This window comes from Canis aureus, chromosome 38 (genome assembly GCF_053574225.1).
Source record: "Canis aureus isolate CA01 chromosome 38, VMU_Caureus_v.1.0, whole genome shotgun sequence".
NCBI lineage: Eukaryota > Metazoa > Chordata > Mammalia > Carnivora > Canidae > Canis > Canis aureus.
In genome coordinates, this window is record NC_135648.1 from 21,361,641 (window position 1) to 21,380,698 (window position 19,058).

Here is a 19,058-nt window from a genome sequence, read left to right on the forward strand (position 1 = left end):
TATTTCAACTAAAGAGCCCTTAGCATCTGTCGAGCACTGGTGCTGAAAGAGTTAATGGACAATGCTCAGCTGCCCTAGCCTGGGCACAGAGCTATTTCAAGACAACACATAACCGGAATACCAAGGGTCCGTGAACCCAGAGGGAGCAAAACTGCTAGTGCTTGACGGCGCCAGAAAGCATGTTGACACACTGCATGTGGTTACACATGAAAGGCAAGTGACTAGGAAAAGCAGTTTTGAATCCCACCCCATTCTAATTTGGGAATGGCTCTGGGCACCTACTGAAGCGCTGGGCCACACCCCAGCCACTCTGTAAAATGACCCTGGAGTTCCTTCACTCTCTGCTCTATGGCCTCAGTTAACTCCTTCTCTGCTTCCACAAGGGCCAGAGCAGTGTTAGAAAAAAAGGACAATCAAGAGAAATCGAGATACGAGAGGGAAAAATCCATGGGAAGCTTCTCAGTGTGGATTCAGATGATACCCACTAGTATCTGCCATCACCGAATGAGTGTGTGATCTGAAGCCTTGAGCAGCCAGGCTCCTAAGTCTGAGAGAGAGTGGCTGCTCTCGGTGTATCTTCAGGACCCCAAATCACTTTGCATCAGAGTCACCTGGGGTGCTTGTTTAAAATATGGATTCCTGTGCTCCTCTGTAAGAAATTCTGATTCACTAGGGGTGGAGTGATGTTCAGGAATCTCTAGTTTATTTTTATTATTTATTTTATATTTTATTTTATTATTCTATTCTATTCTATTCTATTCATTTTATTGAAAGTTTTATTTATTTAAGTAATCTCTATACCCAGCATGGGGCTCAAACTCACAACCCTGAGATCAAGAGCTACACACTTCTACAACTGAGTGAGCCAGGCACCCTGGGAATCTGCATTTTAAATATACATCCAGGTAATATGATGCACACCAAAATTTTAAGAACCAATGGTCTTAAAGCAATGTTTTTCAAACTGGGATACAACATATTAGTGGGGTTAATAGACCAATTTAGCAGGTCACCACAAAGCAGTTCTCAAAAAATGAAAGAGAAGACAGTAGGACATAATACCACAGAACAAAGAAGAAAATATCAGAGTACAACACAGAGCAAAGACCTACAGGGACTGTTTTACATAAGTGCTGTTCTCAGTTATTTAAAAATACCCCATGAAATGTCTATACGTGTGTGTATTCCAGCTTGTACTACAACATATTTTTATAAAATCTTTTTGAGGTTGATTACATACCCTAGATCCTTTTTGAGAAACTAAGAACTCTTCCACGTATTCTCCAAAGAAAGGAGAGAAGGAGGAGGGAGGGAGGGAAGGAGTGTTATATACGTACACACCATACCATAACACGAGTTACAGGTCCCTGAATATTGAGAAGCTCATGCCCTGAGGACTTCTCTTGAGGATAATTCCTACAGTGTCTAGTACTCTGGTCACAGTGGACACCTGATAATTACTGGACAGTGCCAACAACTTCCTCCTGATGCTCTGTAAATGACCACCAGTGTCTGCCGATGCACCTGTAAGTGGCTCCACCATGTTGACTCTCTTTCTCTCAGATTCAGGGTGACTAGAAATGTTGAAGTTAAATAGTGTTCCTCAGAACATTGGGAGAAAGCATTCACAAATTGCAAGAATGGGGAGTGCAGTAGTGTGGGCACAATGTCAGAGTTTCCCGGGGAATATGTTCCCTGTCTATAATAATGCAAGGGTAGGCTGTGGGATTGGCACCTTTTTGCACCCCCTACTGATAAAGTCAGAGGAGGAACATAAACTTTATCCCCAAGTTAGTGACTGACTTCTTTGACCAGCAAATGCACACATATTTATAAACACAGAGACTCGGACTCATTTTTTCTCTATGGCCAAAAGGACCGAAATTCCTTAGCCCTTGCTGGAAGATTAAAAAAGAGGCAGAGACAATCAGAAAAAGAGCAACAACTGAGCTTGATCCTCACCATGGTCTCATCCCAGTGGTTAAAGCCGTCTGTACAAAGAGAGGGTGAAATTGGGGGCAAAGGTTTTAGAAAAAAGCGTTGGTCCAATGAGGCACATGTGACGTGGAGAGGGGTCAGGAGAGATGGAGAAGTTGGGCAGAGAATTAAGAAGACATAGAATCAAACCTCAAAACTATTCTAAAATTTCCTGATGCTTTTCAGTAACTTGTTTTCATGTGGTGGAAACTGGCACCGCATCTAGGATGCTTTGGGTCCATCTGTTTTTGAACTTAAGCTGTAGGCAAGATTCAGAACAGCTGGAATCAGCAGCACTGACCATATTATATGTGTCTGGAGGAAGGAGAGAAATCAAATAATTGTGTGGGAGACGGAGGAAGAGTTAAATGGGGTAAAGAAAGGGGAATCTGGAAGCCATCTCCAAGCAGAAAGCAGACAATGGCCAGGTCAGAATTGGCGCAAAAGAGTTTTTAAAGAGGCCAGAGCATCTGAGCACAGAAAGCCAAGGAGAAGAAACAGTGGAGGCATCAGAACAAGTCACTAACAAACAGTCCAGCCACAGAGCTGAAAATTCTTCAAGTCTGCGTGTCAATGAGCAGTGCCCTGCAGCTTCACCTCTGAAGGACCAGGTCAAGACAATCCAACATATAACATCAAGCATATTACATGAGTTGCTGGTAAACAGTCTTCAGGATCACAGCCTAGAACTGAGATGAGAGCGGGATTCTTTTTATTTTTATTTTTTTAAAATTTTGTATCTTTATTCATGAGAGACACAGAGAGAGGCAGAGATATAACATTAGCAGAGGGAGAAGCAGACTCCCCACAGGATGCCAGACTCAATCCCTGGACCCGGGATCATGACCTGAGCCAAAGGCAGATGCTCAACCACTGAGCCACCCAGGTGTCCTGAGAGCTGGATTCTTGATGCTCTAAATGCAAGAGAAGTGCTCATGCAGAACAGAGGGAGAATGTGAGAAGAGTTCTCTTAGGAGAAAGCAGCAAGGGTCATAATCCATCAGGTGGCTTCCCCACAGTCCCGGTGAGTCCAGCAATGAGGGGAAATGGCCTTGGGATGGGCCTCGGTGTCCACCCTGTGTTTGGCCTATGACCCCAGCACTGACTTCTGATAATGTTCTGAGTACATCTATGGATAAGCAGGTCTCTCCCATCTCCCAAGGCTGCTCAATCTATAATCAAGAGAAAAGATTTGGCAGTGAGAAATGTCTTTCCAGACCTCATTCTGAAGGGGGGGGGAAGAAATACAAACAGAAATAAATAAGCCAAATGGCATTTCAAACAAGTAATATAACCACACTAAAGGTCGGGGAGTTGGAAGAGTAGGAACGAGCAACTAACTTTTGAACACTGTGTTTTGGTCCCTTAAGGCTGGGAACAAACCCCTCTAAACCATTATTAAAATCTTAGTTATTTAGTCTTCTTCAGAGGCATGGGTCAGCGGTTCTGCAACTATTTTGTGATACTCTAGGACTGAGCAACTAAATACGTATATTATGGATAATGGGTGCCAAATTTCTCACTGTTCAGACAACAGGGTTATAAATGTGGAAAAGGCAGGAAACAGAATAAAAAGTAGTATTGGATTGGAATTGAAGATATCGATATGGCTTATAGGCTTTAATATAGATAAGCAGAGAGACAGAGACATAGAGAAGTATGCGGGCATATGCATTTGTACACACACACCTGTTTACTACCCCTGTCTGCCCAGAGGGATGACAAACAGTGGTAGTCAGTAACAAAAAGCACACTTAGCATCCATGGTTTCTAACTACCATTTGCCACTAACAGGATCCAGGGCTCTTGGAAGCAAGGGGTCCTGAGGTAAAGCAAGGAAAGTACAAGATGAGCCTAGAACATTTTTTTTGTGCCAGAAAGTTGAATGGTGGGGACATGTCAAAAGGACAAAAGAACCAGCTTGAAGAAACTCCAATAGCCAAGCCTGGAATGAACATTAAAAAAAAAAAAAGTAAAGGATTATAACCTGCTGAATAAAATCAGGATCCATGAAACCAGATTGATAGAAACAAATAACCAGACAAATATCTGAGGGAGATGGAAAAGTTCTTCCTTATAGTAGAATCCCAACTGATAATGTAGGAAAAAAATGATGGAAACTAGGCAAATTACCATTTGGTAACTATCATCATCATAACTGATTTAAGCAAGAATCATCACCACATGCTACAACAGACAGGTAGAAGTTCTGAAGAATAACATGGTATTTACATGGTCTCAAAGTAGCTCTCCAAAATGCATTAATTACAAAGCACAAACTGGAATAATTTCATGGTAGAGAAATCTAGCAGGCATCACTCAAAGCAAATGATCAAAGTTAACATCACCAGTAGTGGAAAATCATTAGCAAGTGACTCCTGATAGAATGCACTGAGAATATAACATCACTCGCTGGCAGCCCGGGTGGCTCAGCGGTTTAGCGCCACCTTCAGCCTGGGGTGTGATCCTGGAGTCCCAGAATCGAGTCCCATATCAGGCTCCCTGCATGGAGCCTGCTTCTCCCTCTGCCTATGTCTCCGCCTCTCTCTCTCTCTCTGTCTCTAATGAATAAATAAAATCTTAAAAAAAAAAAAACATCACTCGCATGGTACTCCTGCCCAAAAGCACATAACCTAAATGTAATCATAAAGAAATATCCGACATTTTCAGAGATATCGAATTAAGGGACATTCTACAAAATAACTGAGAAGAATGTTCCCCTGAAATATCAATGGCATAAACTACAATGAAAGACCTGGAAATCATTCCACATCAAAGGAAACTAAAGAGAAGAAGCAACTGAATGAAATGCATAATCTTGGACTTTCTTTGGCCAAGAAGAAAATTTGGAGAATAGTAAATCTGAATGTCTGTGGTTTATATAATATTATGCTATCAATATCTGTACCCTGATTTTGGTCACTGTACTGATCATTATGCCATTATGCCACAGAACAACCTTATTTTTAGAGAATACATATTGAAGTATGTGGAGATAAAGGGGCATCATGTCTGCAAATCAAGATCAGGTGTTTCAGGAAAACATGTATGTCAATGAGTACTGCATGAAGAGAAAAAGACCTATAAAGCAAATGTAGTAATATGTTAACATTTTTGGGCAATCTGAATAAAAGAAATTCTCCGACCATTCTTGCAACTTTCCTGTAAGTCTAAAATGATAACAAAAACAATGTTTAAAGATCCCATTCTGGAGAAGAATGAAATCATTTCTCCCATCTCTCCTTTGGAACTAAATATATGTTATTTTGTGCTATCCTTTTTTCATACAAACCCCCTGTCTTCTACATGACCCAATGAGCCTCCTGAGGGCAGAAGCTGGGTCCTATATCTCTTTGTGACCCCGGCATCTGCCAGAACCTGTCAGTTAATACTGATGATGAAGATGAAGCCAAGTGTCTATGAATGAATCACGTGCAATACAGGCAACTTCAAGAATCACTCAGTAATTCTGGCCCCTCAACCTTGAACTCAGCACTCAGAACACACACGTGTGTGAAGGCACACACTCATACACAGGGGCATAACCTTAAAATATTTCATGTTAAATGGTAACCTCCATGAGAATAGTGGCTTATTTTTCTGTATGTATTTAATTTCTAGCATAGCCTTTGGTGTGGACAAAGTGCTGAATAAATGTTTGCTGAAAAGTACGAGTGAATCTCACTTACCAGACTGGTGTTCACCAAAACTTTCTGTTAATGAACAAAAGGGCCAGTAGTGCACTTGTTTTTCAGAAGAAATAAAAGCACAAGGATGTTCTTAGCCCCCCAAATAATAAGTGAGTTTATCAAAGATTTTCAAGCCAATATTTTCTGACAAGTGTGCCTTGAAAGTGGTCCAGACCTGATAAATTGCTTTTTTCGTTTGATTAAAGGTGAGAACTTTTCTAAAGTCTTCTCTGATTTGGCACCAAGAAAACCTAGTAAAGATGTATTACAGGGGTGCCTGGCTGGCTCAGCTGGTGGAGCATGTGACTCTTGATCTGGAGGTCATGAGTTTAAGCCCCCAACATAGAGTGTACTTAAAAAAAAAATACGTACTATGTATCTTTTTTCCATGTGGCTTCCCTGAACTATGCTGTAAAGTAGGTGTCCTAAGCACTCATTATCATCCAGCAGGAAACTCACTATGTGTATTTGGGGGCTGGGAGTGGGGTGGAGAGAAAAGAAGCCTAACTGTTCTCTACCAGGAACATAACCTTCATTCACGTCCAATTAATGGTGTAACAGAGACTTGGCAAAACCAACACTGAAAAAGCAAACGAATAAGGTTAGCAGCAAAGACAAAGCCCCTAACAATACCATTTTAATCCGCACGTTTTAAGAACCTAAATGGCTTCAGGAGGTGCTAATGGAAAAGTCTTTGTGGCACGCCCACCTGAATGTCTGCATGCATGTGTACGTGGGACACTGTGGCAGGGAAGGACACACGTTTCCACCCATGACCAGACAAGACAGAAGCAAGGAGATGGCTGACAAATCCAGTCCCTGTATAAGAAGAGGGTCAGGGAGGAGGGCAGAAAGTCAATACACTTAGGAAGCTGAATCCTTCTTTACCGAGCCTGGTGTCCTGGCTTCCCCAGCTCTCTGTCAGAGTCCACTCAGTAGCATGGGCTCTGTCTTCTAAAGAAACTGTCTCAGGCATCATTTCCACCTGTATGCCATGGAATCAAGTCTGTCCAACTTCCTCCTTTTGCTAAATCCTCAAGATGCTGCCTGTAAATTCAAAGAATTTCAAGCACCACCAGAAACCCCCCACCTCTACCCCCAGAACACAGTAGTTCGGAACATCTGGTGTTTACAAGGGTGCAGGCTGAGAGCTGCCAGGCTTGTTCCACAACCTCTACTTTAACAGAGGCTGCTGGGGAGGGATGTCTGAATTTCATGCAAGGATGCCCCGTCTCGACTGCTTAAGTAGAAATCGGCAAACACAGCTCAGCATCCTACCGTTGAAGATAATCCTACTTTGTTCGACTCATTTTCTAATCCTGGTTCTTTAACCAGCTGTACCCAAAATATGTTAAGAAGCAGAGCTGTGCTCATTGATCTTCCCTGAGTTAAAAACCTGAGGGGGCAATGATCCAATGATTGGTGGCATGTAAAAGGCCAGGAAATAGCAGAAAGGATGATCCTTTTTCAATGCTGAAAAATCCAAACCCTCCTTTTTTTCTCATTTTCCCTAAATCCTTCATTAACAGTGAGCTCTTCCCATATGACTCTGTGTCTCTTCCCAGCATGATACTTCAGCACAGCACAGGAATTAGATATTAAAGTCTTTGCTTCAATTAACTTGGGACCAAATCTAATTGAGAACATAACTGCTATCTTTTACCTTTCCCTGCCTAAGTCAAGCATGAGTCCCTCCCAAATGATCCACCTTCCCTCCCTTCCCGGTGACTACTAGAACCTGCTGTAGATGGGGGTCCTATTTTTAGATCCAAGTGCCCATGTGCATATGTGTTCTTATTATTCTCTGTCAGCCTGTCTGATGCTCCCCATTTCAATTATGAAAGTCCTTACAGCAGAGATGGTCTTTTCTTATCTTATAAACCTTCCCACTTAATGCACTCAGCTCCCAATAAAGATGACATGGCTTTTGCCTTTAAAAGGGAACTGGATCAAAGTCAATTCATTTAATTGGCTGTGAATTCCTGAAAATTAAAGATCCTTCGAAGCAGACGCATATTGCTTCCTGTGTCTACCCCGGAATTATTATGAGACTTACGAAAGCCAGGAAAACAAATACTGAAAGTTCCCTGCACCCCAACACTGTTGTTAAGGGGCATGATCAGCAGTGTCTGGCTCCTAAAAGCGGAGAGCCTGAGGTGTGTCCTCCTAGCATTCCAAAGGCAGAGCCTGGGAGACACAGGAAGCCCTCAGTAGCATCCTCCCAACTGCTCATTAAAGCGTGTTTTGCTCCCAACTGCCCTCCATCATTCCCTACCCTAAAAGGATGATACAAAGTCACTTATGCAGACGCAATAGGAGCTTCTGTTTGGCCTCATGGGACAACCCAGTAAACCACAATCTGTTCTGCTCATGGCTGAGGCTTAAGTAGATATCGGCACCCATACCAACCTGGCTGGCTGGTATGGATAGCGGCCACTGCAGGAGCTGAACAGGACTGGCACGCTTCTATCCACCCAGCTTGCAATCAGGACATCAGCACATACCATTATGGAAACCCAACGATTTGGCAATTAGTACTAACTAGTGACTCTGTGACAACAAGGACATTAGAGGGCGAGTGTAAGGCAAATTTCCTCCTCTTGATGATTATGAGCCTGGATCTAAAAGTAATATGCCAGGGTTAACTACTGGTTCAACATAGCTCATGACACCTTGGGAACATGACAGCTTATAAGACAAAACGTACAATTGCTGAGTTTTTGTAGGAACTGGACATACAATTATATAGAGTCACATGATTGCATAGTTCCTGCCCAATGCAGCCTATCATAAAAATCAGGAGGAAGGATGAGTTTGTCATTCACAAGGGCCCACACACAGGGGTCACTGAGGAAAGGGGAAATGGACAGGATACTACCTGGGGTCAGGCTTAAAAATGCTTAACTCTGCACAGAGAATAAATAGTGAATCTAATCCACCAAGATTTTACCTACAGTAACCACGTTCAGTCTCATTTCCTGAGGACAAGAGCAGTCGTTGCTATTTACATGTGCTATGTGCTAAGTGCTGTCCTAAGAGCTTCACATACATTCATTCCCTTACTCAGCAGAACAACTCCATGAGGCACTGTTATTACCTTCAATTTATAGATGAGGAAACTGAGGCAACCAAGAACCTTCATCTAAAATCACCCAGCTTGTAAGAGGGAGACCCAGATTGGGAACCCAGGAAATGTGGTTCCAGAACCAGTGATCTTGACTTCCACACTATCCTCCTGTGGTCGTGATAATTACATCAGCTACCCTTTCTTTCAGTTTCTAGTAAGTTATCAGCACTAGGCTAGTGCTTCACATATGTATTGTATCTGATCCTTAACTCTTCAGGGTAAGTATTAATTATTCCTTACATTTCATAAATGAGTGAACTGAAGCTAAAAGGGGTTAAGTGACTTGCTCAATGTCACAGGGCTACAAGTGAAAGAGACAGGATTCAGACACAAGTATTGTCTGGATTAAAGCTCTCAGCTTTTACTGCTGTCATATGGCCACCCGAAGAGCTTTCAAATGAATTCCTTCTCTGTTCCAAAGACTGGCCAGCACCCCGTCTTGTTGATCACGTACCCACCCACCCCCCGCAAATTGCCTTCTTGTGCCTCTTCTATACTGCTTTGTCCACGTGCAAAACTTCCCAAGTCTTCCAGAAAGGATCCAACCACTGCCTAAGTTCTGTATGAACTAGGCCAGCGAGACACTCACCAGGGGACCTTTTGTTAGTTTCTTGATAAAGGCAGCTTGAGCCATGGCAAAGGGAAGCCAACCCTTGCTCAACACCAGATGCTACATCTGGGCAAAACCTTCCTTGAGGGAACAAACAACTCCCCAATATGTCCAAAATGAAGGAGTAACACACTGGTCCCAGGAAATGAGGGGTTCTCCCTTCTGGCAGCCTCTTGCTTCCTGCTACTTCCCTCCTCAAAGTCATCTGCTACTACCCAAGAAGGAACTTTCTAGTCCACCACTGTCTTCTGATTTGCAATCACAGCTATAACAATCTCCATGGCCAACTGACTCTTCCTTTCAACCCAGTGCTATCCTGTGAGGCTGATGAACAATTCTGAAGTTAACTCCAGAGGAAAAATCCATCGGCACTAGGTGATGTAACAGCAGAGACTGCACAAACACTGGGCCCAAGGCCAAGAACATGGACTCTACAAGAATTTCTCTCTAATTAACTGTGTACCTAACCTCCCACTGAAAGGCGTACTGTAGGTTGAATGTCTACCAGATTCCTGAGATACCTGGGTCCTGCTCCCTCACCTCCCTTCCCATAGTTGCACAACTCATAATCACCCAAAGAAGCAGGTTTACTTTTCATGTGTATCTCTTTAATATCCTGAAAATTTTATGTTAGTGAGAATAGGATATTGTCTTGCTCCTATGCTCAACCTAGCTCAATGCCTGGGACATCATTAGGTCCTCAAAATGTGTACTGAATAAATGTACAAATAAATTTATCTTTTAAATCACTTCTCACTCTCTACAATCTGAGTATGACAAACAATACAAAGGATGCTTCTCCTTTTTCCTCCTGGACGCTTCATGTTGGAAATCAGACACTGTCACAACCTTGACTGTCAGCTCTCTGTGAATGTGCCCAAATATCTACCCACAACCCAGATTTCAGCCCTGAACACATTCATTTTTTGTCAATTACGAAAAATTTCAGCTTTGATATCCTTCCGGTATCTTAAACTTAACATCCCAAAACCAAATTTCTCATGTTGTAGCCCTTCAAAAACAGCTCTTCCTAACTTCAGTATTTCTAATAAAGGCACCATTAATCTACCAGTCACCCGAGTCCAAAAGAAACTTCACGGCCCTCTCTCTTTTGTGCTTCCAAGCTCACTTGAAACCTGAATCCCATCTGTCAGCAATTCCTGTAGGTTCTTCATGTACCAGGTGTTTTCCATCTGTCTCTAGACTGTAAGCTCCAGGAGTACAGGGGGGCAGTATCCCTCTTTCCTGGTAAGTATCTGTCACATGGTAAGAGCACAATACATACTTGCTAAATGTTCCCAAGGATCAATTTCTATTCTTTTCATTCCTACCATCCCACCCTAATTTAGATCCTTATTATCTACTATGGCAACAGGTTTCACTGTCTCAAGTTTCCAGTCATTTAGCAATTCACCACCATTAAGGTTAAAGATAATCTTCTGTAAGCAGGGTTCATATCTCAGTTTGGGCACTAGCTGTTCAAACCTTCAGTGGTTTCCAGTGTCTATTGCATAGCGCCAAATCCTCATCGAAAAGTCTAGGATGGTATGGTCCTATCTACCTTTGTCCCATTCCTCCCTACATAGCTGTTAACCACCCAAACCAGTCCACTTGCTATATGCTGGAAAGTGCTTTGTACTCTCCTCCTGCTGTGCTCCTCCCTGCCTACAACATCCCCCCCCCCCTCCCTCTTTCTCCATCTATCAAAATCCTGTCCATTTTCTTCAATGTCTGGTCCAAATTCCATTTCATCCCTGGAAGTCTTCTGACCATACCAACTGTGCACCATCCCTTCTGTAGCACCCACTTGGTACTTACTACAAGTTGCCTTACACTGAAGATGTGTTATTGTATTCAGGTGCAATTCATCCCTGACTAGACTATAAATTTCATTTGGGAAAGAACCACTACTTCTACTTCTTTGGATCCCCCTCCTCTAAGAGTCTAGAACAATTATCTTTAAAATATTCAACAAATACTTGTTGTTGGAAAAGCTGGAAAAAAGAAAAGAGGTTGGCAGTGGGTTTTCAAGTAGCATAAGGTCTCTGGAAAGAACTCAGCAGGATAGCAATATAGGAGTATTCCTCCAAAGACTCAACAGGAAAAAAAATAAAAGAAAGAACTGAGCTATTAAAAGTAGGAGATAAAAACCAAATGAGCTATAACTGAAAGGTAATTTACAGCAAGTCTCTGTAAACATGCACACACACACACACACACACACACACACACACACAGAGCCAATGCATTATCAATTAGAGTCCCGCTGGGCAATATTAACACAGATTCCACTTAAAAGAGACAATCAAAGGCTCAGCAACAAATAGGAATACATTTATACTCTTCAAGGAGCCAAAGTAAATGCAAGAACATGTTCCCTAGGAAGACTTCCTACCCTTACCTAGTATTTTATCTTTGCTCCTAATCAAACCAAGTGGAGAGAATCTCAGACATGCACAGGGTTCAGCCACAATTCAAAGGCTGGAGGGAGCCATGTTCCCCAGCTTCAACAAAGCAGAATACGCTAGAAGCAAATACATGCTCTGTACTTCTATCTGCGGCATCTCTCGCTCTTTCCGTGGGGGAAGGGGATGAGAAGGAGCGTGATGGGACCGCAGGGTCAGACTCTGCAATGGAGTCAGAGCTGTGAGGGCTTTAATGAGGGTGTCTGCACAGAGCACAGTGTGGGCGAGGACAAAAGGTGAGCAGGAGCAGAGCAGAATAGGAAGCAAAGCTGAAGGAGTGACAGGCTAATGGCTTCCAGGGCAAGAAGGTGCCTAGAAGAAGAATGAAAAAAGCACTTCAGCAATGTTTGTCCCTAAATGCAGTCCCTGAAAACTGTAACTGAATACCAAACCCAAACGGCTGAAATGGAGCCGAAATGGCTGAAAGGGAGCCAGGCTGAGAGAGTGGCCGGGAGGGCAGTGGGGACAGTCCCTGGAGACCTGCTCCGGCCCTGGCCAGCGCACCCCAGCCGGGGCCCCGAGACGCGTCCGTCCAGGGCTGCCGCTGGCAGCTGCTCTCCTGGCAGCACAGAGAGACGAATCCCTGGCATTGCTGGGCCAGCAGCTGCTACAACTCCGGGGGAGGTGACGAGTGCCCGCTGAGACGCGCTGGGCAGAGAACGAACTATTCTAGGGATCAGCCCTAGCATCAGCAAAACCGAGAATACACTTGACTGGCTGGAGGAAAATGCAGCATGACTGCCACTTGAGAGACCCGGGAAGCCCACAGCCCTTCCTCTGTCCCAGCTTCTCTGACTTTGATTGCTTCTTGCCCTCCCATTTCTGTTTCTGCGGGCACGACTTCAGGTCAGGTTAACCCTAGGCTCACTGCCATGCCTTCTTACCAGGCTTCCCAGTCTCTTCCCTCTGATTGATCCTATGTGGTGTTGCCATAGTTACCTTCCCAAAGCACAGCCATAATTATGTTCCTTGCTCAAAAACTATCAACGGCAGGGACACCCGGGTGGCTCAGTGGTTGAGCGTCGGCCTTGGGCTCGGGTCGTGATCCCGGAGTCCTGGGATCAAGTCCCTTATTGGGCTCCCTGCGGGAAGCCTGCTTCTCCCTCTGCCTGTGTCTCTGCCTCTCTCTTTGTGTCTCTCATGAATAAATAAAATCTTTAAAAAAAAAAAAAAAACTATCAATAGCTCCCCACGCTTACAGAATAAACCCTGTCACCTGGCACTTCCAGACCACTATGATCAGGCCCCTACAACTTTTCCAAGCTCATTTCACATTTAAATTTATTATTCCCGTTCTTCAGCAAAACAAACAGGCTACCCCTCAGCCTTGTTTTTCCAACTCTGTGCCTTTACCGACGCTATTCCCTCTCCCTAAAATGCTTCCTTCCCCATCATTCTATCCTCCTTCTACAACTTCCACATTGTCTCAATTGAATTCAGCTCATAGGACCGGTTTCTAGCACTCACACTTGTATTTTCCCATTTCCCACCCACTGTCCTTCACCTTCATGAGGCCCCGCCCAGTCCCCAACCTGAAGAAATGTCTATTCTCTATGCACTTGTGGCACTTTGTACGGGTGGGTGGACATGGTCTTTCACAGACCATATGGCAAGGCTGCAAATAGTCCCCCACTATGTTTCCTCTTCTCCTACACGAATAGAAATTCTTCCTCTGGTCTCCCCACACAAGAACCCAGAGGGCTCACTACCATGCCCTGGCCTCGGACCAGACGACGCTGCCTACCTGCCAAAGAGCCATTATTTGGGGTCTATTCCACTTATCTAACCTTATCTTCCACTGCTTTTGAAAATATATCTGTTCTCAAAATATTTTGCTCAGACCTCCATGAAGCCCATTTTACATTAAATGTAATGTTCACATGTCTCTCTTCCCTATTAGCCAGGATTCCAGAGCTTACCTCAGTCTTACAGGAATCAGCACAGGGCGCAGCACTCAGTAGATGCTTAAGAGGGGTTTGTTGGGTAAGTAGATCATTACTCAGGATGAGACCAGACAGGAAGCTATTAAAGTAAACTAGCCATCAAGTGACAGCAAAAGGAGTGGAGAAGTTCCCCCTTACAGGCTCTTGGGGGACCTGGTACTTCTGTTCCACAACACTTACCTCAACTCAACTAACTGTGTGATTTGTTTCCCGCGGTCTCCTCATTCTGTTTAAGTGCCCTGTGCTGGAGGCAGTGCCTGTTCATGGCTACATCCCAAGGCATAAGGTCTGACCTGAAGGAGTTCAAGGAATGTGCAATGCACATTTGTTGAATGAATGGAAAAGAAACTTGTTTTTAATGAGGCTGGATCCCCCACTAATCCCTGTATGTCCTCTGCAGAGAGCATTCTCATTTCCTCTCCCTAGTGTGTGCCATCGTCTTCTGCTATATAAATCTTTATATAGCTTTACCTTTAGAGCCTAGCCCAAGTCCCATGTGCTTCCTGAAAACTCTTCTGATTGTTCCAGATCCTTTATCTATCTCTGATGATTTATCTCTGACCTCTTATCACATCTACAATTCTACACAAAATCAATGATTTCTTAATGAGATCATTATTGCTTTACTTTCTAGTTGCTTCTTGTATTAAAAATCTTTCCTCCCCAGCCAGATATGGTCCCCTGTGGAGACTCACAATAAACTTCTCTTGTATCTTCCAATGCCCATATAACAGAGTACACAGATGGCTCTAATAAATACTCACTGGTTGTTTGTGGGAACATGAAGCCAGGTACCAGCTTTATCAGAAGGGAAATCAATTCTTCCAAAACACTCTATTCTTTGTATGTGATCTTAATTAGAGCAATCCAGCTGACTTACAGATTGGCACATCTGTACTGTAAATAAATATGTCTTTAAGCTGAAAATATGATATAGTACTAAAAATCAAATGCTATTTTAAACTTAGGAGTAGCTTACCAACAGAATAAATCCAACTCTGAGTCATTTTTTAAAGCAAATGATTTCTCTCCCAAATCTTCATTTATCATATACTAAAATAACATTTTATTCTCTCAGGATTGCTTATTATAAAGAGAATAGGACTTGGGAAAGATAAGGAACTCCGAGGACAAAACATCTGGAGGAAATTCTCATTCTGGCTTATATTGAGAGTGTCATATGTTCTCCTCAAACTTAGCCTCCATATCCAGTGCTCAGAGCTGGTTTGTAAAGGATAATTTGTGTCCCAAATTATTAGAGTGATAAAAGAAGAAAATAGAGGAAAACAAGATATATGTGGCATTCATTCCTACATTCATTCATTTATTTACTCATCCAGTGATGTTTAGTAAGCATCTAGTATAAACACATACTACACTAGGCCCTGTGAGAGGCTGAAAAATGAATCCGAAAAGGTTATACCGTCTACTAAGGGAAGAAAATGAAAGGCAGACAATACCGAATGCCCTAATATAATAAAAGAAAAATAAAATGCTGTAAGAATTCAGAAAAGGGAGAACATTCTTTCCTCTGGGAGAATCAAGAAAGTTTCTTGGAACATGATGCATCTGAGATGGGTCTCAAAACATAGGTATGACTTTGACATGCAGAGAGATGTGAAGAATGGGTACCTAAGTTTAAATAGGAGGATGGCAAAGGCTCTTTGGAGATAATGTTCCATTTGACTAAGGTATAATAGAGAAAGGAAAAAACAAAACAGGAAATAAGGTTGGAAAGCTAGTCAGGGCCAGATGTAGAGGGCCTTGAAGGAACAAGCCAAGGAGAGTATACCTTTATGAGTAGAGCAGCACTTCTCAAACTTTAACGTGCATACAAATCATGTGAGTCTCTTGTTAGGGTAGATCTGGGGGTGGGACCAGAGATTCTGCATTGCTATCCTAGGTGGTGCCGATACTGGGAGACCACACCTTGAGCATCAAGAACAGAGAAAGTGGGAAGCCAGTGCACAGAGAACCTGCCCAATCTCCAGTGTGTTCCAGGAAGGCTAAATCCGGTACAAGTGCATCGGGCAGACTGGAACAGGGAAAAGCCATACACTGTGGACCTCAATGCTGGCTGGTTGTTTGTTAGAATCATCTGGGAAGTTTTTTCACCATACTGTTACCCAGGTCCCACTCGCAGAGATTCTGACTTAATTGCTTTGGGATGAGGCCCAGATTTCAGCATTTTTAAAAATTCTCCAGAGAATTCTAATGTGAAGCCAGAGTTGAGAACCTCTTCTGTAGATGATACAGTGAGTAATGCAATCATTCAGACAGCAAGGATGATGATCTAAACTAGGGCAACAGCAGTGAGGACAGAGCAAAAGGGTCACTTACATAAAATACTACACAAGGACTAGATCTTTGCAACCATGTGGGCAATGAGTCAGATGTATGGCGATAGCATCATTAATTTCTTCCAGTTAAAGACAGTTTGGTCAATTGGTTAAGAACAGACTCTGGAGCCAAACTGCCTGGGTTTGAATCCCAGCTTTGCTATTGATTTACTAAGGGTGTGTGTGTGTGTGTGTGTGTGTGTGTGTGTGAGAGAGAGAGAGAGAGAGAGAGAGAGAGAAACAGAGAGAGAGAAAAAAAAACTTAGGCAAGTTCCTTAACTTCTTTATGGCTCAGTTTCCTCATCTGTGAATTTGAGATACAACAACAACCAACACACAAACTTGGTGTAGAGCTTAAATGAGCTACCATAAATGTAAAACCCTTAAAACTACGTTTAGCACACAGGAAAGAGCTTTGAAAGTATCTGCTGTTATTCTTAGCACAATTCTCGATTTCTTCTGACCTCTCTAGGATCTTGACCTTTCATGATCTGGCAAAAGAGAAGTCCTGGAGGGCTCTCAACCCTCAGCCAGTTTGAAGTCCCTGGGGCACTTTTCATGAATGCACATGGATCTAGATGGCACACCTTGCCTGACCCCCTCCCCAGCCCCATTCCCAAGGTCTCTGTGAGAAACAGCCACACAGTCCCTACTTGAACTGCTGGTCCTTGGTGCTGCGTGTCTTGGCCAGGAATCGCTCAGCCAGCTTCTCCAGATTGCGGGAGTAGTCCATCTCGATCTCTGCCTTCTTCCGGAAGAAATCTTGGAGGTCCTGCAGCAGCTGCACCCGGAGCTCACACTGCTGGTCCAGGCATTTCATCTGCTCCGTGAGCTGGGCGCGGATCTCTGCAACAGAAACAAGGTCAGACAATCGGATGGAAAACCCTAAACACAAAACAGAACAAAACAAAAACACACATGCCAACATTTACCCCTTCCATTTAGTCAAGACCTTAAAGATTTTAATTAAAAAAAAAAAAAAAAAAAAAAAAAAAGGCTAAAGCTTCAAATGGCCATATGTTATGAGGCACCTCCAAAAATTCCACCAACTCTTCTGGGACCACTAAGAAACTGGAACCAGGAATCTGCTGAATCACTTAAGAGAAACTACTTACTAGACAATATGATATTCAGTTACCATTTATTGAGCGATTTACTAGGTTTCTGGCACAGTGTCAGAATTTGGGTTCCCTTTTGGCTAAAAGCCTAATGATTTCTCTCTCAACCACCATATTTGGCAGGTACTACTTTCATCTCCATTTTATTCTATTTTATTTTATTAAAGATTTTATTTACTTATTCCTGAGAGACACAGAGTGAGAGCCAGAGACCTAGGCATAGGGAGAAGCAGGCTCCCCTTGGGGAGCTTGGTGTGGGACTCGATCCCAGGATGTTGGGATCACGAACTGAGACAAAGGCAGACACTCAACTACTGAGCCAGGTGCCCCTCATCTCCATTTTAAAGATGAGAAAACTGACTCTTAAGGAAGTCAGGCTGTTAGAGTCACTGAGTTGGGATTCAAACCCAGAAAGACAGACTCCAGAGCCCAAGCTCCTACTTTTTATATTTTCTGCCATCATTTCAAAATGTTTTTCTGCATCTTCATGAAGGAAGATGAGGGTCAAGATATTTTAATGGAGATACAGAGTTCTGCACAAGGTCAAATAGTGGCAATCAAGAATGAAACAAGCCCCAGACTTCTAGGCAAGCAACCTTGCACTGTCACTCAGATTCCATAGTTTCCAGTATCACAGAATGTAAATCAATCTTCAAGAAGTTGATTTTTTTCCACCAAAAAATATCATGCATACCAATGTTGCTTCATCCTCAGTGATGCTCAGAGCCTCTGCTATGTCAAAGGTAGAAATACTTTGGGTTAAGCTCTAGCTTGACAGATTTCTGCCTGGCCTAGAGTCCTCACCACAAGGCGAGCAAGCACCCTCTCTAGAACTGCAGCAATGGTAGCTCCAGAGGCAACCAGAGCTGCCTCAAATGCAATACAGCATTTGTTACTGACAAGAGCCCTGGCACTCACAGGAAGCAGCTTGCTAAAACCAGACTGCCTTTCAGCTCAGAGAAGGCCTACAGTTGTGTATCCTGCTGAAGTTATGCCCCAATCCCCTTTCCAGTTGCAATGGAGCCATTTCTTTCACCACTTTCCCCTGCAAGCTTGCCCAGTGCATTATGTTGTGACAGTGGCTCCAATCCCAAGGAAATAGAGCACCTATATTATTATGCCTTTCCTTATGCATGTTCCAAATTTATTCCCAAATCGTAGAGTTAAAACAATGCTTTCTGTCTACACTATGTAATGCATAGGGGTGGGGCTCGAAGGGAGATCTAGAGTTTTCATCTGAGCTAAGGAAAAATGAGGGGCAAATCCAAGACCAGACCTATGATGTTGAAAAGTTTGCTGACCACTCTTATGAAGCAATGGTGATGGGTGAATGCAGTGCACTTAGCTTTGCTTCGAAGTAGCTGGGGATCCATAATCTATTCTTATCTTCATTTTTGTCTCTGTTTTCACCCATATCAGAATGCAGCACAAGATCTGGTCCTTTATGGGTGATCTTGGGTTATCTGTAAGTGCTGTTCTCCCCCTCTTCATCCCTATGCCTCCTCCTCACCGACCATCAATGCCAATCAGGCCTACAGTAACCTCACCTGAACTGAAACTGAGCCCCGGAGGATTGTTTCAAGCAGACAGAAGGCTGAGCAGAAAAGCCGCCTACCTCATCACTCATCAAAGCTCTCTTGTTCTGTGTTTTTTTGGGAGTCTGATTACAAGAGTGTTGGGGAAAGATGTGCAGAGGGCAATGTCAGGCATATAGTTCTTGTCAGATTTCTGGGCCTCTTAAAGGCAACAGCCCTTGTCAAGACTATTCCTAGAGGCACTGCACCCCTTCT

The 19,058-nt window shown here is 43.3% G+C and overlaps 1 protein-coding gene across 11 annotated transcripts in view; it reads right to left on the bottom strand.

The window, feature by feature from the left end:
* SRGAP2 (SLIT-ROBO Rho GTPase activating protein 2) overlaps window positions 1-19,058 on the bottom strand; it is a 233,339-nt gene that overhangs the window by 125,993 nt on the left and 88,288 nt on the right. For all 11 annotated transcript variants that reach the window (XM_077887124.1, XM_077887122.1, XM_077887123.1 and 8 more), the window contains exon 3: window positions 16,804-16,996. In XM_077887124.1, the coding sequence (XP_077743250.1) occupies window positions 16,804-16,996 (193 nt within the window). The remainder of the gene's footprint in view (window positions 1-16,803; window positions 16,997-19,058) is intronic.